This window comes from Falco punctatus, assembly GCF_963210335.1.
Source record: "Falco punctatus genome assembly, chromosome: 5".
Lineage (NCBI taxonomy): Eukaryota > Metazoa > Chordata > Aves > Falconiformes > Falconidae > Falco > Falco punctatus.
Window position 1 is genome coordinate 77,348,799 of NC_137584.1, and position 23,406 is coordinate 77,372,204.

The 23,406-nt window shown below is 43.2% G+C and overlaps 1 protein-coding gene across 7 annotated transcripts in view; it reads left to right on the forward strand.

Annotated features, from left to right (window-relative positions):
- Nucleotides 1–23,406, forward strand: part of RUNX2 (RUNX family transcription factor 2) — a 250,418-nt gene that overhangs the window by 123,873 nt on the left and 103,139 nt on the right. For 6 of the 7 annotated variants that reach the window (XM_080388539.1, XM_080388544.1, XM_080388538.1 and 3 more), the window contains 2 exons: nucleotides 1,581–1,754; nucleotides 11,372–11,533. In XM_080388539.1, coding sequence (XP_080244665.1) covers nucleotides 1,581–1,754; nucleotides 11,372–11,533 — 336 coding nt within the window. The remainder of the gene's footprint in view (nucleotides 1–1,580; nucleotides 1,755–11,371; nucleotides 11,534–23,406) is intronic. The other variant, XM_080388542.1, reaches the window with a different exon arrangement.

A 23,406-nucleotide genomic window follows, 5' to 3' on the forward strand; every position in this document is an offset into this window, starting at 1 on the left:
CAGCTGTACTCATACTGCTGGGGGACAACGTGGGTTATCTCAAGCCTCTGGGGATCATCTGGAAGGGCTTAAGTCCAAACCCTACCAGGGACCCTTCTTATTGTTAAAAGCATAAAAATATCCTACTCAGTTATTGCCTGTGCCAGTGTCGTGGCACTGCTTACAGGGATGGAGGCAGATGTGGTTCTGGGTTGCAATGTCGGGGTCTGGCCCCCGTTTCAGCTCTGCCAGAGGCTTTCCGTGTGACCTTGGTTGGTAGCTTAGGGTAAGATTAATCCCATTTAGTGTTGACTAATGGTGAGGGTGTCTAATTAAACTAGTCATGTGTGCTCCTTCTCTGATCAAAGAAGGAAGAGAAAGCAAATTCAGAAGGTGAATCATCCCATTTTAAGATTGGTGTCAGAGACAAATAAGATGAATTGCCCTCTGGAGTAGCTCTTTCTTTCCATTAACTGTAGAGGAAGTCTACATTAGAAGAGTTTAGACTAGATGCCTGATTTATAAATGGCTAAAGTTAAGTAAAATTAGTCCTGACCTTAATCTCTATGCACGGCTGTTTCTCCATACGTTGAATAATAGAAGTAACACCTTCGGCATCTCACATTCAAAAGCACCATTGGGCAAGGAGTGTCCTATAGCTACCTTGGAAAGAAATTAAACCTAGGAGCAAAAATGCAACAATTAGAGAAGTGAAACTTTTACTCTTGAAATGTCTCAATGACAATATGAGCAGTAGCGCTTGAGGCATCCTGTTGCTTTTTCCATTTCCCCCCTTTGCATTTGGACAACTGAGCACCCATAAACAAGTGTTCCTGATGTAAGCATATGTCACGAGGGCAGTTAGTCTGTTTTCAGGGTGAGAAGTAGGAGCACTGAGGAAGGCTGACCACGCAAAGGGAGTGTAGGACCCAGTCTTGGCCAGCAGCTTTGAAAGTTTTCCTTGCAATACTGCTGTTCTCAAATGATAGTGACTATTTACTCTTTGGAAAATCTCCCAGAGGAATGAAAGCTAATGACTAACTGTGACAGAGTTAAAAAAAAAAAATAATAATGGGAGAAGAAAAGCTTTCATTTTCATAGCAAAAATCCACAACATATAAGCCAGGCATGGAATAATTGTCCCACTTGATAACTTGTACTTACATACGAGGCTTGCTTTTGGAAAAGGAAGTTTGTCTCTTTAACTACGAAGTGTAGTTAAAGCATCAATTAAAGAAAAATAATAATAAAAAAAGACAAAAAGACAAAAAGGACAAAAAAGACAAAAAAGACAAAAAAGACAAAAAAGACCTTGTGTGGGTGTCCTGATAAGTGCTTATTTTGATCCAAATTGCAATGTTACACATCTGTGTGGACACAGTTGTGCTTGATAAGGCTTTCACCAGCACAAGCATGTCCAAAACACAAATCCCACCCCCCCATCCCCCCCAATGTTGCTGTGGGATCGGGGGTAGCCGAGATACCTGTAAGTCCATTAAATCTGATAACAGGTCCTTAGAGGCCATTTTGGGTTTTTTTGGGGTGTGTTAAATTATAAATCTTGTTATTAACGCTTTTATTTTATGATTTGCTGTTTCCAGGGCACAGACAGAAGCTTGATGACTCTAAACCTAGTTTGTTCTCTGAACGCCTCAGTGATTTAGGGCGCATTCCTCATCCCAGTATGAGAGTAGGGGTCCCGACCCAGAGCCCACGGCCCTCTCTGAACTCTGCACCAAGTCCTTTTAATCCACAAGGACAGAGTCAGATTACAGGTAAGAGACAGAACCATAGGTTTGACTTGCACAGGCAATGGTAGTAATTGCTTATGGATATTTGTGTCTCAACTGCAGTAAAAGAGGCTGTTACAGAGTGACAGATGTGTTCCAAGCAAAGCTAGGTGGGAAGTGGATTTTTCTATAGCGTTTGAAGCCAAAAATGTCTTTCTTTTAAAAAAAAAAATCCTTTTGCCATAAATGCAAAATAATCCAAAATAGTCGATCCGGGTAAACTGAGTAGGAATTTGGTGAATTTCTAACTGCCATGTTACTCTGCCTTCTCCTCTGTGTGTGCAGTAGTACGTATCTGTGTATAATGGAATGAACATTTTTATTCAGCCTTTTTATTTTGCACTCATGTTGAGGGAAGCAGCCAGCATTTAATGGTCTTCCTATTGTAATAATAATAATAATACAGTCTTCTCACATGGCAGTTTCCTTCTAGCACCAGTGCTGACCACTGTTACAATAAACGAACTGGGTTATGGAGAAATCTCTAAAGGTTGCTTGTGAGGGTTGTATGCAACATTTATGATTGCATGCTGAGAGACAGATTTCATTGTGCTGAGAGAAATCATAAAATACCATGTGTCACAGATTATAAGACTGAAATAAGATGTTTAACTGGAGCTATGCCAGAAGTTTGCAACAAAATGTGAAGCCCACAGAATAAACCAATTTTGTCATTTTTCTAAATTCAGAGCTGGTTAAATTTTTCAAAAGAGTTTCGAAACAACCTCTACCTGATTTTGGGTATTTCTACATTTAAAAAATTTTGTTGACATATTTGTGTCTATCCAAGATGTGAAGAGTTGTTGCCCCTGACCAATTCACTTGCTAGAACTGTTGGAGAACTTCACCTAGATGCAAGTCTGTCAACATATCTCTTGGCTCTATTTACTAGATCGATTTAAAACTCAGTTTTCCTGCTACAGTTGCATCTACACCAGAAGTCCTTTACCAATGTTATATACCAATATTCCTTTACTGGTAAAGCACTCCTAGTATAGACACAGTCTTTGAGTCAACCTAGGAAGATTTCTGGTTTCATGTTTCAAGTGGTTTTGACTTGATACCAGCTGAAACTTAGTGGTTTTAACAAAGTGTTGTGGCTTTCTTCTTTCTTTTTCTTAAGTTCAACTGGTTTATTAATTTGCAGTAAGAAAGAGAAATAAATGGGTTAAATTGAACCCAAAGCACTCAGAGAACTGAAACAAAAAAACTGTTCCCATGAGCTGTGGCAAAGTTCTCCCAGATCTAGAAGTCCTACTTTAACTGATGTAAAATATTTATAACATATTAAAGGTATTGATAGTAGCCATTACACAGTACGTGCTGTCCACCAGCTTCCCAGAGCAGCTTTTTTGGCCGGGCTTAGTGTTTTGTTTGTTGGACATGTGAAGTCAGGGCTCTTCTGCATATAATTTTCTGGATAAGAACTGCCAGACAGAAGCCCAGTGTTTTTTCTAACCTACTGTCTTCTGCCTGGTGGTGCTTGTGGACACAGTTCCTGAGAAAGCAGAGGGAAAATCTGGTGCTATAATCAGCTTTTTTCCTTCTTCCTTGTGCCTCCATAGTTTACCTATTGTGCAACACTATATCTAGGAACGAAGGAGGGTGAAATTCTTCCTGACCCCATCTGGTGATCAGCTTATGCCCTGAAGCATGAGAACTGAGATCCCCTTGTAATTTTCTTCCTAGCTAAGTGTAACCTCATATGCTGCTCTCATTCACATAAATGCCTCCTGTAGAAAATGTTCTGCTGGGTTTGATTAATAGAGTACTTCTCTGCCTCATTATGAATCAGCAGCAGCATTTACAGATCCGGGAGGTGAAAACTTCAGATAAGCTTTAAATAAGCCTGACTGGAAACAAAGCTCTGTGGCATTCCCTGTCTTCCCTGCAGATTGAAGTGCTAGCAGTTCACTGTACCAGCTGAGACTTCATTGAGAGAGGGAAGACACAGTGCTGGTAGGGCAGAGGGAAGTGAGCTGAATGGAGGAAGGCAGGTTGACTTTCCCATCTATTGCAGATTATGTGCTTTTCTTGCCAGATAAACTCACGGTCTTGTGATACTTTAGAATCCCAAATTGCTTATATTTCCCCCCAAACAGTGAGGAGTCAGCTACTTATTAAAGTTTGCAGAGAATAAGTGGTCTGGTACAGTATTTGCCACATTATTCCCCACCCTGGTAACCTCCTCAATTTAGGAAAGTCAAAACCCAGCCCTCAAAGGCTACTTTTTGGCTTTCTGGTAGCCTTCCCATTTAATAAGGTGATTAGCATGAGCATTTGACATCAGTGCCAGCTCTGTGAATGACGCTGGCTTCCCCACAAGGCTTGTTGGTGCTCTTCAGGACGTTGATTGTAATCTGTAAAGCTCTATGTGCTTTGATGTTCCACCAAAGTGCTGGGATGCTTTTTGTGGACAGTACCTCTGAGTTCTTCTGGGATGAATGGATGCCCGTTGCCACACATACGGTGCCAACGAGAGATACAGTGGATGCCGCAGGCAAGGCATCTCTTTGATCGAGTGTGAGGTGACCATAAGAAATTGCTAAAAGTCCACCTGTTTGGTATGGTAGTAGGGAGGGAGCTGTCTGGGCTGCCCACCTCCACCAGTTTCCTTGTTGGGGTGCGTTATTTGGTGGGAATACCACTGGCTTCTTAACATGGTCCACTGGGATGGTATGGCTTGGGCATGTATTAAAAGGAGAATAGACCCTTGTCTGAAAACCTAGGATTTTTTAATGACCTTTGTTGGAATTAACCAAGCATTCCTTTAGAAATACCTTTGTTTCTTAATCTCTTTACGTAGTGATTTTAGGGAAAACAATTAATTCCTAATAACTTTAACAGTAAATACTGGTTTCCTATGACAAAATCCATATTCTTGCTAGTAAGCACATAAACTGCTTTTGTTTCGTTCCGCTTGAGGTCTTGCATAGCTATTGCATGATTAAACAGAAATAATATTTAAAGCCTGGCTGGCCCACACCTGAGTCTGAAAAGAACTCAGCACTTTGGAGTTCACTCTTATATTTCTTTTCTCTGTCTAGCTTGTGTTTATTTTCCTAGAGTATCAGAGTACAGGTTTTACAAATCACAGCACAGACCTAAACCTACAACAGGAGCAGGCTGTGGCAGTACAAGGCACAGAGTTGCCCTTATTCAACATGGCATTTTAACTAGGATTCTGCAAAAGCAACATCGAAGGGTCATTAAAAAACAAATCATCCAATAAGCAGATGCCTTTGCTGAGGCAATGCAGATTTAATTTGAACGCCGCTTGCTGCCCGTAAATCTGGAATCCTGTCTGTTCACATTAGGATACTGGTATATTTGCTTTTTTATTTTTTTCCCTTTCCCTAATAGCACTCACACAACTTACTCTTGTATCCGATTACATTCCCATTCAGACACTGAGCTGTTGCATCAGTGTTTCAGTATGAAATGAGGAAAATTGTTGTTTTTCTAAAACGCAAGTGAGGATTAGCTTCTATCGGCCAGGAAAAGCCACGGGCGTGATGGCAGGAATGTGGTCGGCATGAGGACCCCGGCAGCTGGGCTGCAAAGTGGGAGTTAAGTGAGGTTTCATGCTCCGTCACCACTGTGGCACCGTCTGATCTATAGGCAACCTGTGACTTTCATCGCTGCAATAACAGCACTCTGAAGCAGGTCCTATTAAGTATTATTTTTCCCCCTTTCCTCTTCCTCTCCCCATGCACTTTGGGGATGTTACGCTTTCGTTCCTCATCATTTTTAGGGTTGTAGGAAGCAGATTTAAAGGCTTCAGAGCTGGCTTACCTGAAAGTCAGTAAGAGGACCCATCTCCACTGGCAGGCAGGGACAGTTAAACTGAGTCTGCTGGGAAGACCATGGGCAGAAAGCACCTTCGACTTTCAGATGGAGAATGGGGACGGTACCAGCTGGGACCTCCTTAATTCCCCCGCTCAGGACTTGCAGGCAGGAGGCTGGATACTGCCCTTTTGCAGAGTCAGGGAGAAGGCAGAAAGCCGTGCTCATCACCACGTTGTCCCAGGCTCTGGATATGAAGCTGTGCAGCATCTGCCTCAAAGTCCAGTGCCTGTTCTCTGAGACCATCAGCTGCAGGACAGGTTTGAAACAGCAGTCGTGTAGCTGTTATTACTCCAGCACTATGCAAGTGCCCTACCAGGGTTGGCTGTGTTTTACCTAGGACCAACAGGACTTTGAAGCACACACCAGTTTGTAGCTGGTGTGCATCTGTCTGAGAGCACATCAGACAAAGTACATGGTTGCCTGGAACAGATAATTTAGAAATAGCCCGAGTAATAGGCTTATGGGGTGAGTTATGCCTTCAGTTTACTGTAACTTGGAATAAAAACTACAAGACAGCAGATGAGGTGGTGGAGCTGGGATTTCTGCTGCCATGAACACATGGGTGGCTGCAGTCTGCTGTATGTGTGCAAATTGATTGCATCCTTTTAGGCGACTGGCAAGTTGCCCCTGTGAACCTCCATTTGGTAAAGCTTGTGTCCCTCCTATTAAAGTATTCCTTTATTTCCCCCTTCTCTTTACAATTTAGTCACCCTACTGGCATGACTTGTTCAGTGTATTTTTTTTTTCTTTTAGAAATGTGACTCTTGCAGGGTGGGAGGAGAAATGTTTTTAGAGGTTCTTCAGGCCAAAATCTGGTCTTAATTACGCTTCTGTACATTGTGGTGTAACTCCATTGGATTTGAGTGTGCTGATTGAGCTGGGCAATCCAGATCAAGTCCTGGCTTTTTAAAGATGCCTAAGAAATAGAGAAGGAGGCTGTGTTTTGTTGTTGTTTTGCTGGGGCCAGGGTGATGGTGGTGGTGTATGTGTTATAATCGCTAGGTTATTCATGCAGAAAGCTGTCTTGGCTTTGTTAAGATCAGAAGTGAGGACATTTGCTTTAAGTGTTTACCCAAGATAGCTCCAGACAGCTTGTATTTTAATAGCAGCAGCAGCACTAATACAATCAGCAGCAGTCAGTGCTAGAGCTGATGGCTAGATTTAAATGAGAGTGATTTTGCAAAGTACGTGCAGGCACGTGATGTTGGGGTGCTATCATGGCGTGCCAAGAAGCTGCGAGCTTGTGATCATGCTCTGATCATGTAACTCAACTTGGAAGATTGTTGTGGTTTTTTTCCTATAATAAATCTGTGTGCTTCATAATCTAGTGCAAAAGCAATGGAGAAACTTATTCTTCAAGGCTATTTACATTATTTTTTTCTTCTCTGCATTGACACTTCGGAATATTTCTGTTGAAGGAAGAGAAGTCATGTTGCTGGAGAGCCAATGTCATCGGTGGGAGAATAGGTCACTGGGGTTTTTATTCATTCTTTATCCTTTTTTTTTCTTCCAGTTTTTATACAGTGCATCCAGTCTTAGACTGATTTTTAAAACTGCTTGTTGTCCATTAAGCATCAATGTCCTTTGTCCATTGATGCAGTCAGTCACAGACCACAAGGGTCAAGAACCGTGTACATCTCCCACTGGCTATAAATGTGGCAGTAAAAATTAGACACAAAATAATTTGCAATACTCGATATTTGCTGCTTTGGCAAGGTTTACCTGGAAGGGCAAACAGGATGCAGCTGTTTGTGCATTAGTTTAGACCTCGCCCTGCTGATTTGTTTCAGCTGAGCTATGCCCAGGCTTTCTTAGCATACACACGATATGCCCTGTTGTGAAGGAGTATGCTGAAAGCTGCACTTTCCTTCACACCCACGCAGGCATAACAGAAATGTTTACAAAAGGAGGACTGCTCTTAGCAATCACTCCAAAATTTTGAAGTGCAAATGCCAACTCAAAGTGGCCCTCTGCCTCCTTTGCTGTTGTCGAAGGCTCTGCTACCCCTTCCCAGTGGCTGCCATACAGGAAGACAGGGGGCTTTCTCCTGAGCCATCCACAGTACTTTTATTTTAGTGTTTTCCTTTGCTTTAGAGGGATTCCTTTAGGAAGGAATCCACATTCAGTCTGCCTTAGAGCTTGTAAGGTTTCTCATCAGTTCTGGGCTTTTCACAATTGGGAAGATGATCTGTGCCTGCAGAGCACATGGTGCTTCGGGTGATGGTGCAAAGCCCGTGGTCTGCAGGGACCCAGCAGACATGAACAAGCCTGCCAGCTGGAGCGAACGGGAAAGCTGGTCTCTGGTGTAGGAGGTCAAGGAAAACTGTTCAAAAATCTGCTTGTAGCTCCTTCCCTGCCGGTATATGCTAAGTAGTCATTCCACCCCTTCTGTGCCTGAGCAAGGAGGAGGTGACCCTCCTAAGGACATCATTGTGTCTCCCTCAGAAGCATCTGTGTGGATCTGCCCTGGAAGTGCTGTTCTGACAGCTGGCAGATCCACTTGGTGTCCCTGCATCCTCCTTCCCCCCAGGAGGTTTGATGTGGTGGCGTGTCGGACCAGAAGAGGTGGGCAGGTTTGGCCTCAGCTGTCTCTGCTGCTGCAGTGTTGCAAGGAACATCTGCTGGTGGGACTAAAAGATGCCATGTGAGACCCAGATGCAGGTCTGCCTTCAAGGACTACACAGGGCAGTTTTGCACTCTGCCTCACAACATTTTGCTCTGGGGGTTGGGCAACATGGCCGAGCAGTGACGTTTATCCTGTGGGCTAGCAGGTCACATTTGACTTGGCAAGGCCAGGGCGTTTGGCTGCTCCTGTCATGTCCATGCAAACCATGGCTGCTAACCAGTCAGCAGAGGCTGGTTTTAGGGCATTTACTCTGGTGCAACTCGTATCTTCGCTTTCTAGTTTCCTAAGGGGTGAAGATAACTGGAAGTCAGTCAGCCCCAGGACAAAATCCCCACCCTGCCTCGACCATGACCTCAGCCATGTCTTGGTGTAGAGGATTCACAGTAACCCTCCAGCCTGGAGTACTGTGACCTTCTTCTCAGTCACTGAGCTCTGATGTTCGATTTGGTTGAGGATTTTCCTCTTTCTTATTTCCTATTCCCTGAGAAGACATAATCTCATTTCCTTGGAGCTAAGTTGCTCATACTCTAGTTTCAGAGAGGCTGAAGTCTGCACCTCAATATCTGGGTTGAAAACTTCCAGCCAAGAAAAGCACCTCATTTTGTGAGTGAGGTACTTGGAGAGTGCCTGCACCTTAAAATAATGACCAACAAAATATGCAATTCATCATTATTGTCCTTAAATTTAGGTAGGAATTGTATCAAACGGAGGTTGGATGAGTTACCCAAGTCAAACAGGAGATCTGCTTCAGGACCAGAAGCAGTTAAGACACAGCACAGTGTCTTCACTAACAGTCCATCCTCTTTTTCTTCATTCTCTGACATACTTTGCGATTTAAAATCTTACAGTGTTGGACTCATGGAGAGCTGAAATCAAATTTATACATCTAAAAAAGAAATGTGATATTGTGGCTCTGAGGTTGAAATGAGCTATGTATAAATCTAAGCCATGTATAAACCTAAGGCATGTATAAATCTAAGTCAGATGTCATGAGAATATATGATATGTTTTCAGGTCAACTGATGGTCCATTGAGCCCCATATTCTGCCTCGGACAGCACAATATTTGATACTGTTTTGAAAGACCACACAAACCTTTGAAAGACCACTTTTTTCCATGCATCCTTCTTGTGTCCACGTAGGCATTCATAGTGGTTGGATTAAGGATGTTAGGTAGACCCAAGTCTAGCATGGGTGTTCAAAGTGGTGAGGGTGCCTGAGATGCTTAAGATCTTCTCGTGCTGTGAGGATTGCACTACCAGAAGTGGCATGAACCTCCAGAAGGCAGCTCCTTTCCTAAGGCTTTCACCATCTTAGACCAAAATCCTGTAAAAACATCCTCCACCACGATTTTTTCCCCCCAGGCCTTTACCTGCTGTATAATTTCCTTCCATCATTGAAACTGACCAAAACCCAAAACTTTATGGCACTCTGTTTTGGATTTGGAAGCAGAGATTGAAAAGCTTTTGGAGTTTGAAGGAGCTTGGATTTGAGATTGTGCTCCTGACACATCATTAATTTTAAGATTGTTTTCCCAGTAAGCCTAGGCTTTCCGTTCCCAGTTGAAGATCATTTACCATTGACTGTATGGTGAATTAGAGTAGGGGAATGAGGCAGAGAAATATGTCGATATCAGATATAACAACAAGCAGTCAGTCAGATTTGAACCTGTGCCAATCTATACAGCCTTAGCCTTGAAACTGTTAAAACAAAGTTCATTACATTTAATGATCAAGTGTCCTTTGGATTTCTGACGAGTTTATGTTAACCATTTATATTACTCAGCTCTAATATAAATGGAAAACTCCAGGAAAATCCTCTTAAAATTAAATTGGAAACTTGGGGACGGGTGGGGGGGGGGTTATATATCTATATAGCTATTTTGCTTCGAGGAAGTATCTGCTTTCCAGACATCTCTTCAAACAAATCGTGTCTGAACAGAAAAAATAAACAAGGAATAGCTGAAACTACAAGGTTTGGCTGTGTGGAAGAGCAGGGAAAGGCATTAAAAAAACGAAAAAAAAAAAGGCTGAATTTCCTGAAAAAGTGCCTTTGCTTATGCCATGTGGCTATCACGTTGCCGTCTACAAAGAAGGGCCTTAACGTGTTCTGATATAGCAGGTTCTCCAAATGGAATGGACCTGATGGGCTTCGCTGAAAATACTGCGGGGATTTGGAGGGATGTGCTACAATTTCTATGAGCCAGTTCAAAGACAGTTTTCTGTTTATCATGCAGTGCCCAAAACAAACTTTGGGGTTGGAAGTGCTTTGGTTTTATTGATGTAAAGAAGTAAAAATAATAATTTATGAGGCATTTGCTCTATGTTTATCACCAGATATTAACTGAGAGAGCAAATAGTTTATAAATCCAAACACCAGTGAATAAAACTAGGTCTCCCTCTCTCTCACTCAGTGCAATCCACCGGTGCTTCAGCAAAAAATAAATTGTATTTATCCTTAAAATCCTTTCCTCCATAGTGAGCTGTTCCAAGTACATCAAAAGGCATCATTACCTTGCGATAGCAACCACAAACCATTTGGTTTCATATTGTTGTAATTGAGGTGACTGTAGGTAATTGGGCCAGCATCCAAATGTGGCATTTTTGGATGGATGCTGATAAGATTAATGACATTTTCCTTCTTGGATAGTATTTTCAGCACTGGAAATACTATTGCGTAGTATTTGAACCGGAGAACAACTTGACAGGCATGTCAAGCGATAACGGCAGAGTCTCCCCACCTCTGAAGTCCACTTCCCAAGCTGACTTGGGTCTTGTTCTTGTTCTGTCTGCTTATCTAGAGGACTGGCGAGTCTTGGTATAACACACTGTTAGACCTGGGCAACAGACACCAGGAATTTGCAGCACAGCTGCTATATCTTTTAAAACTCTGCTCACTGCTCCATTCATTTCCCCCCCAAAATTGTTACGGGGAGGGAAAAGCGCAGAGTGAGGCTTGAAGGGGTTGAGTCCTAGAGGAGCAGGTTGTGTCTCATTACATTCTCATTCCTTATAGCGCTGCTGTGTGTATGTTCAGTAACCCCACCTCTTTCCATTAAGCTGTTGATGCCCTAAAATTTTTCTTCCTTAAAAAAAAAAATTCTCTCTTTTTTTTTTTTTTTTCCCTAGACCCCAGGCAGGCGCAGTCATCCCCACCATGGTCCTATGACCAATCTTACCCATCCTACTTGAGCCAGATGACTTCACCGTCCATTCACTCCACAACTCCCCTGTCCTCCACTCGAGGCACAGGACTTCCAGCCATTACCGATGTGCCCAGACGCCTCTCAGGTAAAGACTCTGTTTTGCCTAAAGCAATTATGCAGATAGGAACAGGACTGGCAGAGGCTGCCGTGGCCTCAGACAAACCTTGATGAGAAGAGCAAAGCTCAGTCAGTGATAACAGGGTTACTGCATGGTGGGTGGGGGTCAAAGTCCCTTTTTTTTTTTTTTTTTTTTGAAATGGAAGAGCTGCTGTGTTGCTCTGAACATGTATCATTTGAATGTCTCTAAGTCCATTCCAGATCAGACTATTTTTACATTGTGAACCTGATTCTATGAACAAATTATCTCCTTTTTTTTTTTCCCCCACAAGAGGATGTTTACATGCATGTTTTAAAGTAATTGTGATATTCTCTATGTTTTGGTGCTTTACTTTGTGGTGTGTGTGATGTTAGGCGTCCTGACAGATAGATGCCTTTATTTCTTCCATAGTTAAGGCTAAGGTTCATTCTCCAGCTTTTCAATCCAGTAGCTCAAGAAAGCCTGTTTCCTTAGTTAATGTGTACTTAAGATGCCTATCAAAAACTAGCTGAGTCACTTTAGGTAAAGATTGGACAAATTCTGCTTTGGGATGATGCAGGAGAAAGGAAATAAATACATTTAGGAACATAGACAAGACAGCAGTGAGGAACTGAGACTTTTTTTTTTTTATCAAACAAATGTACATTTACATACTGGCAATTAATCTCTAATGGTCTCAGCGATAAAACCATCTGTGTGAAGTAATCTGATTGCCCCAAAGTAAAATGGAGCCTGTCATGGCACACAGTCACCTTGTATATCTTGCCAAAAATGAGGAACCTTAGGGGAGGGAGGCTCAGTATTAAAACTCCAGCCTTGCAAGTGTGGAAATATTAGCAGCGTATGCCAAAAAAGCATGTGTAATGTAAAGAAAGCCTTTATGATTCATTAATGAAAACCAAAGAATCAGTCTTATTACATCTATTTTTGCATGTTTGCAAGATATTATTATAATCTTGGATGCTGCTGCCATACACCTGTTTGACTTGCAGCCAGGTGAATTTCTTGCTGTCGTGTTTTCCCCTTCCACCAAGCTCGTAGTGCTGGAAATGTTGATCACTCCACTGAGCTGCAACATTGACAAGCTGAAATTCATCCAGCAGGCGTGTAGGATTTGATTAGCGTAGACTCCTTGATTTCTTTCCTCCTGGAGGAGGGAAGCTTTGTTTCTCAAACAAACAGCTGCAAAAACCTCTCCAGTCCTAGTGCACTCTGCTTTCTTAGAGATGCTGAATATCTCCATGTGGGCCAAGGGTTGGAGGGTGGTAGAACAGGTTCCTGTGGGCTGTCTGTGCAATGCGCTGACTTGGTTCAAAAAAAAACTTGATCAGCTTGATGCTGAGGAAATGCTTTGTTTGGCCCGAAACAGGTTCCCTTTGAGTCAGAGCCTCCTGATGGTCTATGATGTCGAATGGGTTATTTTTGCAATTGTGCCCCCAGCAATACCTCCAGGAGAGGCTCGGCTGGGACCTCAGCAGCTGTACCGTGGCATACTTGCCCTGCAGCCCTTGCTTGTCTGTGTGTATTCAGACGTGAGCGCCTGGCGTGTGGGCGCAGGCAGAATGACTAAAAGACCTGGATGCACACATTATGTGGCCGCGGACTGAACTTTTCTGTTGTACTCTACAGTCAGTTGCCTTCCCACTTCTTGTCCTTCATTTTTTGGGGGCTTGACTGATGCCTTTGCAATGCTCTTACCTTTCACCAGCATGGGGATCTTGCTTCTAGTTAGATTCGAGGTTGAAAAGGGGACTTTGATCTTCTACAGCTGCTAGAGGTTGTCTGCAGTGTTTGCTGATGTTCAGAAATACAGAGCGGTGTTCCTGGCTGGAGGATGAGAGTGGATGCTCAGGCTGCAAGGAGGCACGTTGGAATTTGGGTTCCTCTCAAGTGTTTCTACCTACCAGGGCCACAGGGAGGGAGGGGCAGGATCCAACCTCTTTTGTTATGAAGTAGAGGGAGAAATGCAAGTTTAAAGCTGCCCCTTACAGCAACCAGTCCATCCCTCACACATGGAGAAATGCAAATCTCCACTCAGTTACTCGATACATCTTTCAGAGAACAGAGCTTTGATGGGGGGAAAAAATGACTGCTAACACTAAAAACATTAGAAAACTTTAGGCACCTCCAGTGCATGAGGGAGAAATTAGAGTTTTACAAGGCCTCGAATAAAAACAAACTTTGCTTTCCGATACAGTGGCAGAAATCTGATTATCAAGCCTGTTAAAAGTATACAAGGCAATTTTAATGAATGCCATATTTACTGCCTGTTGCTTAACATCATGCAGGAGGAAAAATGGGTAAAACTTCCCCCTTAGGCCTTGGATGTCACACCTACAGGCACAGGACTTCCTACCTGCCACAATTTCACATCACTCAGCCTTTTCACAGGCCTCCGTGGCTCTGCCCAGACAACTGCTTAATCTGTGCTCACCCACACATTGAAAATATACCATCTAATAAAGCAATGTGCCCTTCAAAAGAGTGGTTCCTGGTGGTACTGTCAGTGGCAGCCCTCAAGAGCTATTTTTGATGGTACTTCCATGACCAGTAGCACATCCATCCCATGGCCAAACCAGTGGTGTTCCTCCCCGTCCAGGGATGCGTATATCTCTTGATGATGAGGTCACCTGTGTTTCACTCCCAGATTAAGCTGACCATCAGAAGAGTTTGGGGCTGTAGGACAGGAGGTGATGAGGGACTGCCATAGCAGTTCATGTGGTTCTCTGTCCCATGGGAGAGGGGAAAAGGGCAGCAGGCTGCAACCCTGCGGAGTGACTCTGGCGGGCAGCTGCAATGTAGCTGAACTGGTCGTGTCAGCGTCTAGACTGATTTCTTTTGCACAACTGAAATGTTTGCATGCATGCTGCAGGCACGTGCAAATGAGCACCCAGAGCTGTCGAACTTCAAGTATTCATCTTTTATTCTGCAAATGGGGATTTTGCTGGTTTTGCAGTGTCATACAACTAATTAATGACATGCCGCATGTATTAGGGCAGTATTCAACATCAGTAGCTGAAAAGTAAAGCAAAAAAAGACTATCTGGCATCACTCATGCAACTTTTGAACCAGTGATCTTTCTGGTGTGTGTCTAATGTTCGTATCAAGAAGAAATAAAAAACAAGCCCACGAGGCCATGCAATTGACTTACCTTATTGCACCAACTCAGTCACAAAGAGAGCAGGATTCCCCATATTTTATTAAAATATCTGTCTGCTCAGACTTCCCCAGAAGACAGTGAAAGTTGGTGGCCTAGCAGATTAATATTCTTAATTAAATAATATTGTAGTGGAAACCATGGGAATATATGAACATGGTCATTTTAGAGAGAGTTTTGCCTGAGGGACATAGTCTTATTGCATGATTCATAGTGAATGCACTCAGCCTTTGTGCCCTGTGCATAACCAAAGTGCATGTGGGACGGGGAGCATGAGTGTCTATTATGTAATTAATGTATATGATTCATATAAATACACATCACAGCCATTTTACATAAATCTTTGGGACTGATCCAGCAAGTCCTCAGCACATGCACGGTTTGGAGCAGGGAGTACAGGTCAAGTTGTTCCTGCAGTCACAAGAGAGCTGCTCCGCAGCAGGTGAAGGAGGAATGGGTATTAGATGTCCCCAGGGTAGACATCCGTAACCGTGACAGTCACCCCCAGCTCCCTTTTGAGTCAGTGGGGACAAACTAGCATTTGCAGGACTTGACCAGCCTGCAGATGAGCCATACTGGTCCCTGGCAGTGCCTTGGAAGAGCCTGTTTTTCTCCGGGGGCTCTAAAGCGAGCCTAGGTGAACAGTTCAGGTACAGGCACGCCTGATCTGATAGTCTGCCTTTGGTGGGGTGATTTAAGAGACGATTTAACTGCCCCATAAACATATCTGTATCACAGCCTTGTTACGCTTCAGTCCTGGCTTAACCCTGCCATGATCTGCCTCACCCTGACCTCTGCTTGCTCTGTGATTGCAGGGTTTAAGCTTGAATTTAATTTTGTTGAAAATACTGAGATGGGAGGTGGGGAGACTTCTTCCCCTGCACTTTTCCTACACCTCCTCACCCTTCTGCCTAAGTGCTAGTCTCTTGCTTTTTGCTTCACCTTTGAGACAGACTTGCAGGGTCAAGGTCTTAAGATGCTGGAGGACCTGTCCTGCAAGTGTAACATGAACATGTTCAGTGCTGGCTGTGGAAGAGCCTGTCCTACACAACTGTGTTTGACAAATGCCTACATGACAAAGGAGAAAATTAAAACTGAATCTAACTAACAGGACAAATCACCAAACCTACCTTTTCCAGCCCTGGGCTTGCACTCTTTACAGATAGTTGTCACCTGGGGATTCTGGCCTCATGCCGCCATGCCCAAACTCTCGTCCCACACGCTGGGGTCCCTGCAGTGTGTAGGGTGGATTTTTCTGTCTTTGTAGTTACTTTGTCATTGAATAGCGACATGCTGAGACAGATGAGGGACACACTAAGATAGACGACGAACATACTGGGCTCAGCCTTTAAACAGAAGAAGGTTGCAGACCCATCCATCTGAACTAAAATGGCCAGAAAGTAGTATCTTTACCAATAAATTACAGAGCGATAGGGTCTGGGCTTTTAAATAACAGTACTGTTAAATTGTCAGCGAGGTTGGTTTTGAGTGGGGTTGGCCAGCACAGTCACAAACAGGTCCCAGCTGTGGTTTGGAAAGGAGCAGAGTCCCGAACATACTCCTATGGGCAGCTCGGAGGCAGCCACTCCATTGTGGAGGCTAAAAGGATTTAATATTACAGCTGTGGTCACACCATCCTGGCTGGATTTAAAACCAGAGAACGGGCCCTGACTCTGGGGCTGTTTGCTAGTTTGAGTGTAGCCAGGCTTTCCCATTAATTTGTCTGTAGATATCACTGCAGCATTTTGGACCATCCTGAACCTTCACCAGATGTTGAATTTAAAAAACATTCCTGTCACTGGGGGCTGGCAAGTGTAAATGCAACCCTGCAAATGCCAGCCATGCCCTAATCAGTGACAATGCTGTTCCTTTACACAATCTAAGGTTCATTCTTTTAAGCCTACAGATCTTAAAATAACCCCCCCACGTATAATGAAAGCAGCTCCAGCTGAACCTCTGGATTTAGTGTTTGTATGTTAATGAGAAAGCTGCTCACAGTGATGGGCTGTTTTTTCTTGAGGTCCTGCACTGGTTGTCATCTTGGTTTTCAAACCCTGAATGTGAATTACCTTGGATTTTGCTTAATGTCACATACACACATAATCTTTATAATAAGATTTTTCCCTTTTGAGGGGGATTCAGTCTTTGAAAAATACTAACTTTAAGAAAGAAAAGTTGTTTATTTTCTTCTAAGGAGCTCAGAAAACTTTACAGCCCCTAAGTAAAAACTGCCATCACATGAAGTAGCTATTCTTGCACCTCTCAATTCCTACTAACTTCATTAAATATTGTGGGTAATAAACACATTTCAGGATGGGACCCTTAATAAGATTAGGCATTAGTGCTGCCTCCAAAATACAGTTCTTTTCCTCTTTATGAGCTCTGGGAAATAGGGAAACAGTTAATACCACGGCTATCACCAGCAATGGCCGTGGTGGTAGCAGCTCCTGAAATGAATGAGCAGTTCAGGCTTCAGCAATATTGTCTCAGGCTTTTGGCAAACCCAAGAAACCAGCTCTGTTTCTGGTGCGCTTGCTATGCTGTGATGTTTTTCTTGGTGACTATAACAATTTTCACTCTGTCTTCTTTTTTTTTTTTTTTTTTTTTTTTTTTTAAAGTGGAAGCAGAGAGACTCAAGGATGTCTCTGTCTCCATTTCTCCTAGCTAATTTTCAATGCTTTCCCTACGAGGTGACACTGAGTTAAGGCAAAGTAAAGAACTTGGGGGAGCTTGGGTGTTCAGAAACAACCCACTCATTTTGCTACCCTCCTTAAACTTGTAACTCAGTTTTTTTGGGTTTTTTCCCCCCTCTTTTTCATTATTTTTCAGTGGTTCTATTTATTTTGTTTACCGCAGGTTTTCCATTTTTAGTCTCCTGCCCACTTGGTGTCACCTGGGAATCTCAGCACCTTGGCACTCATCTGTGGGGTTTCAGTGGCAGCCTCTCTGCTGGGCAGAATCTCTCATTGGAGTAACTGTCCAGAAGATGCGTTGCATGATCCTTACCTCAAGGACTAAGGCCAAATTTTTCTAGCGTGGGTGGCCTCAAATTAGGCACCTATACCCGTATTTAGGTGGTAAAACAAGTGGGCTGATTTTCAGATGTTTGAATATTATAATGCGTTTCTTTAAGCCCTTTTTGTTTACTTAAAACGGCTGTTGAGAGAGGAAATAAACAGGAAAAATGAAGGCAGAGTGAAAGAGTTTTATTCCTGAAAGAAAGGATTTAAAAAATACCGAAAAGAAGCAAGTGGAATGTTTTTAAATGGAATAAATTTGTTGCTGATACAGGCAGGAAATAGCACACTCAAATATATGTGGATGTATAGATATATTTTTATCTGAGCTTTTTTTTTTTTTTGCAATGTGTTTTATATTTAGGACACATATCAAGATTTGCATCTGTTTCCAGAGCTTGCTGCTAACAGTTAGTAATGATGCCAAAACATACTTTAGTTCCAGCTTGAGACCAAATGATATTCAGGGCTTTTTTTTATTACTAATTTAGGGTCTGATATTAATTAAGGAAATTTTCCATAAGTGCCAGGCCTTTTCTGAAGAACTCATTAAAATTATATTAACTTAAACCGGAATCACAGTCTGAGCATGTTTTGTAATGATTATTCTTACTGACTCTGCTGGGTTTTGTAAACAGAATGCTAATTGTTAATGGGGCAACCGGGTGCTTGATTCCATACTTTCAAAGGGCCAGATCCTGAGTCACTACCTAGATGTGTGCTCCCAATAAAGTCAATAAGCTCCTAACAGGAAGGCTGTGGGTGCAAGCTCTTTGTTTCATCCCTGTATAAAGGTGTATGATGATTTCTTGATTCCCTTGGTGGAATCACTGTTGATTTTCTACCTAGGATGGAGCCAGTGGTGGTTGCTGATGTAGGACTACGTGTGTCTTGATACGAAGAGGGAATCTAACTCCATACGTGAAGCTCTCTGGTACATACAGGGTGATTAGGATCACTTGTTGTGCCCTTAAGTCTCTGTGGCTCTTGAGTGTCTGTTGCACCGAATTTGGTTTGATTAATTGCACAAGCTGAATTTACGAAATGGTCCCGTAAAATGCGGGAGACTTTGATCCTTCTTAGACTGTGCCTGTGTTTGGTACAAGATAGGTAGAAAAGTATCTTATGCCCTCCAGGAGCTGTACAGTTCTAAAGTCCCAGTTCTGCAAATCTTACACTAAAAAACACAATTCAAGAAGCAAAAACTGCTGCTAGTAGAAATAGCTGGAGCTGCCTTGACTTACGGTGGAATTTCCTTGCATTTCTGGCCATGCAGAATTTGACCATGCTGAATTTGGTCAGGAAGGGAGCCTAGCAGAGCTTCACAACACCTTTCTGAAGTGGTTTAGTAACGGCTGTTTGGTCCCATTTTACAAGTGTCCAAATCTTTTCCCCTCTTGATGGATGTTTTAGCAGAAGAGGATCTGGTGTCATGCCAGCTTGGCTGTCAGATTTAAAAAAGCATTGATATTGCTGATACTGGTGACCAAAAGAGAAAGTAAGAGCTGTGCAAGAAGTTCAGGCTTTCTGTGGTTGTACAAAAGAAAAAAACATAGGCAGCGAAGGAGAGGAAGATGAATGAGATAAAGTGAAGGTGCGCACCTTCATCTAGCTCATAAAGGATGTTATTAAGAAAGACGCAACTATTTCATATGCATAAAGGGAGGGTATTTGGGGACACTAATCTGGAAATCTCTTAATATTTGCTTTCAGACTGACTCAAAAGAGTGAGGGAAGGGATCAAAGCTGGAGGTGCCTTCCTGAACTTGGGACAGGTTCCCCATGTCCGCAAGAGCAGTGTGTGGGCGGTGCAGGGTCCCCTGGGGGGGAACCTGACCCTGCACCCATGCTGCGCTCAATGCTGCTTCGGTGTCCAAGGAGATTTTGTGGAGTCCAAGCATTTTTAGCAATGGTGGAGTTTCATCTATAAGGCTTAGGGAAGAATAATTTCATATAAGCAGCTTTCCACAGATACACAAATTCATAGGTAGATTCATAGGTTATTAATACAGTGAAGCTCATGTGATCATCTGCTTTGACCCAGCTGTAAGATTACCCCAAGTTATGTCTCATTTGAACTTGAGGATAACCTTCGAGGGAAAAAAAAAACCCACCAAAAACCAACACAAAAACTCAGTTTGTCTTCATTTAAAAATTTCCAGGGAAGCAAGATCCACCACAACCTTTGGTTACAGACACTAATTAAGCTCGCTTTGGAAATGTGTGTCTTATTACTAGTCTGAATTTGTCTAACTTTAGTTTCCAGTCATTTGAACTTGCTATAACTTTGTCTGCCAGATTGCAGCACTGATTTTTATTTCTGAGGTTCCTGTGGCGGTGACAGATACAACAAGGAGGTGGGTAAGGAAGGAGGTTGCTGTGGTGGGTCTCGGGGAGATGGCAGAAGCCACAGGGGACTGGAAGTTGTGGGATGCAGAACTGGTTTGACTTGCAAGGAGGCTGGAGAGGCACTGTGCAGAAGTATTTTGGTCTTTTAATTTTGCTGTGGGTTCAGTATGATCTATCAAATAGTGGAAGTTCCCTTCCCTAATCATCCAAACTCCTACGGTATCCGGTGAAAAGGAGTTATTTTTGGTTGAACTACTAGTGAAACTCTACTTTTCCAACCCACCTGAAAAAACGCACTAAGAAAGCATTTTTCACTGACTTTCTGGACTTCTGCAATTCCTTTAGGAATTTTTCTGCTTTTATATTTGCCCAATTGTAAAGACCCTCCCATTTTTTCTAACAAAATGAATTTAATTCCTCATCCACTACCGTAGATGGTGATACAGGAATAGGACAAGATACATGTTCTCCCCTAGTTGCCATACAGTGTTCAGCCTTTCATTTTAAGAAACACTGCTGTAGTCATGGCGGCTTTTTCCTCCAGGTTTAGCTAGCATTTGAACTGTCAAAAACGAAGAGAAGCCTGCGGATCAGAGCTCAGCCTGTGGCCCTGTTGGGTAGCGTGTCACCCAGACAGAGCAGACTATTTGCTCTCCACGTTCATAATTATTCCATGGGAAAATTTGCAAAGAGAGTTGAAACTGCGTTAAACTCTTGGAATTACTTGGACCAGGCAATGCTCTCATTGTGTGAAGAAGTTTAGTTCTGGCCAAAAAAAGGTATCAGACACTAAATGCAGGGGGGGGTATGTGGTGTTTTAAAGGCGGTTGTGGTTTAAAGGAGGAGAGGAGTCGGTGTGCTGCGTCTTCAGCCCTGTCTGGGCTATGTCACCTCCAAGCTTCCCGGTCATTTTTCCCAAAGGTCTCTCTAACCACCCACTTGACCTTTCATCCTATGCTAGCCATGAATGTTTGCCCTAACATGTTATTTTGTAATACGCAAGTGCTGAGTGTAGGCAGCTGGAGAAAGCTGCCTTGGGTTCTTGTGAGAAAGAGGAGCAACCACGCTGAGAGGAGAGCACCAGCAGAGAAAAATAGCTCAGAGGATTTAAAACAAGGATCGATTCTGAAAGCAAAATGGATGGGTAGGGCATGTCACGTTATCATTCTATCATTCTGCCTCTTAATATCACATTTCTGTGGCAGTGAGAAGTGAAAGGTGGTATGCTTGGATTAGGAGTGGTATCCACAAAGCCTCTTTCATTTAGCTGAGATGAAAAGTCCCTACACAAGCTCTAGTGATGCCAGATGCATCATTTCCATTCTGTATTTTTAATGGTTAACTGGGCTGTCACTGTCTGATCCATAGGCATCAGTGCTTTTTTATGACCTTTTCTATTAAACAAGCACTGTCTAGGACTGGCAGAATATTATGAAACCGTCAGCTAAAGGCATGTCCCCCTTGTTTTAGTTTATATAAAATCAGGCTGTGCAATGGGCTTGCTTGGAAAGCAGGATTGCAGCACAGGTACAAGACTGAGTCTCTAAGGCACATCATCTTTAGGTGATAGATGTCTGTAAAAACACAGCTTGCTGTATTTAATTCTGTGCTGAAAATATGTTCTGGGTTTTGTTGAAAGCTAAACATGGGATAGAAAGATTTCCATGAGCTGGAGATCAGTCCCCTTGCCAGTCCCTTTGCTAAGATTTCACATGAGGTTTTGACTTTAGCTGCAGCACCCAAGTTTGGCTGCTGCAGGTGATGTGGTTCAGTGATCAAAGTCATGGTTGTATTTGTGAACAGCTAATGGGCCTTTGCTGGAATCACGGCTGACCGTGCGATAGGCAGCAGCTGCTAATACTGTTCGTACTGCAGTAGCATCTGGAAGTCCGATCCCATTGTGCTAAGGACTATACAATTAAAGAAGGGGGGAGGGGGAAGAGGTCAGCCCTGTCCTCTATTAATTTGCACTCTTACATGCAGTACAACTGGTTACAAGCTGTACAACAGAATACAAGAGGGAACTGAGGAAAGATGAAGAGACCCAGCGAGGTGATAGCTCTGGCTGCGTCCTCACTAGAGCCAGGTGGTAGTAGCTCAAAAGGAGGTGCAAGAATGATGTTTGAAGGAGGGTATTGAAATAACTTGGTGGCTCTTCACCTCCTCCCAGGCTTCAGGGGCAGCAGGAAAGAAAGGACAAAGCTGCTCATTACAGCCTGCAATAAGAGGCAAGCACTGTTTGTCAGTATCAGCATTGGAAAAGCTGAGTGGGGCATATTAGCCCCACCAGGTTAGACCAAATGTCCAGTGGGACCCATCACCTTCTCAGCATGGCCAAAAGTGTTTGCTCAGTTCCCCTGGAGTGCAAGACCAGTATATATATATTCCCAAGCTGTAGGGGGTTTCCAAAACTGGAGGTTTATATCGGGATGATTCCATTTAGTAGCTGTTGATAGGGCTCTGTGAATCTTCTTACCCTTTGGTAGGTGGGAACAGAGGAGCCACTAGATCAACTTTTCTGTTTCCTATAGGTCTGTAGTGTTGTAGTCATACAGAACTGACAGGGACTTCATGAGATCATAGGATCTGTGCCCCCTGTGCGGAAACAGGGTCAAACGTCTGCAGGTCGTTCCTGTTAAGTGTAGCCAACTAGTCATGTGTATTGCTGCCACTGAAAACAAAACCAAAACCATGTCCCAAAGAAGGAAAGATCCCAGCCAAAAAACTTGATTAAGGTTGAAGCAGATATTTCAGTAAAGTTAAAAGATTTTTAGAAAATAAAACCAAAGGAAGCCAAAGCTAATTTTATAAAAGAATACATGAATACATGTTTGAGAAGCGATGAGAGCTGTATGAACACATTCAAAATAGCCCTGGGATTCTGAATGAGACTGCTGGGCATAAAGTGGGAGTCATTGCTGCAGCATGGTGAACAGACCTAGAGCTGTGTAGGGTTTGTCAGCATTGACGGTGGGAAGATGAAGAGTAGAAACCTGTGTGAGAAAGAGCATAAACGTTTGGATAGCCTCTGGGGCACAGGTTGCAAAGGCTGGGATCTGGGCTAGGGATTGAGAACTGAAAATTAGACCTTCTGCAAAAGTGACTGTCTTACCAACTAGGAAGGGAAGCAAGTGCCTCAAAAACACCAGGAGAGCTGCTGACCCAAAATCTCTGCAACATAACCCTGAGATGAAATGGCTCATTGGAAGAGGCATCTCACAGAAGCTCCTCAGAGGAAGTCCCCGGGAACTGTGATGTGGATGCTGGCATGGCCAGAGGAGCCACAGAGGAATCCTGGCAATGGGAAAAAGGCATCTCTCTTCCCCCTTTCTTCCCTC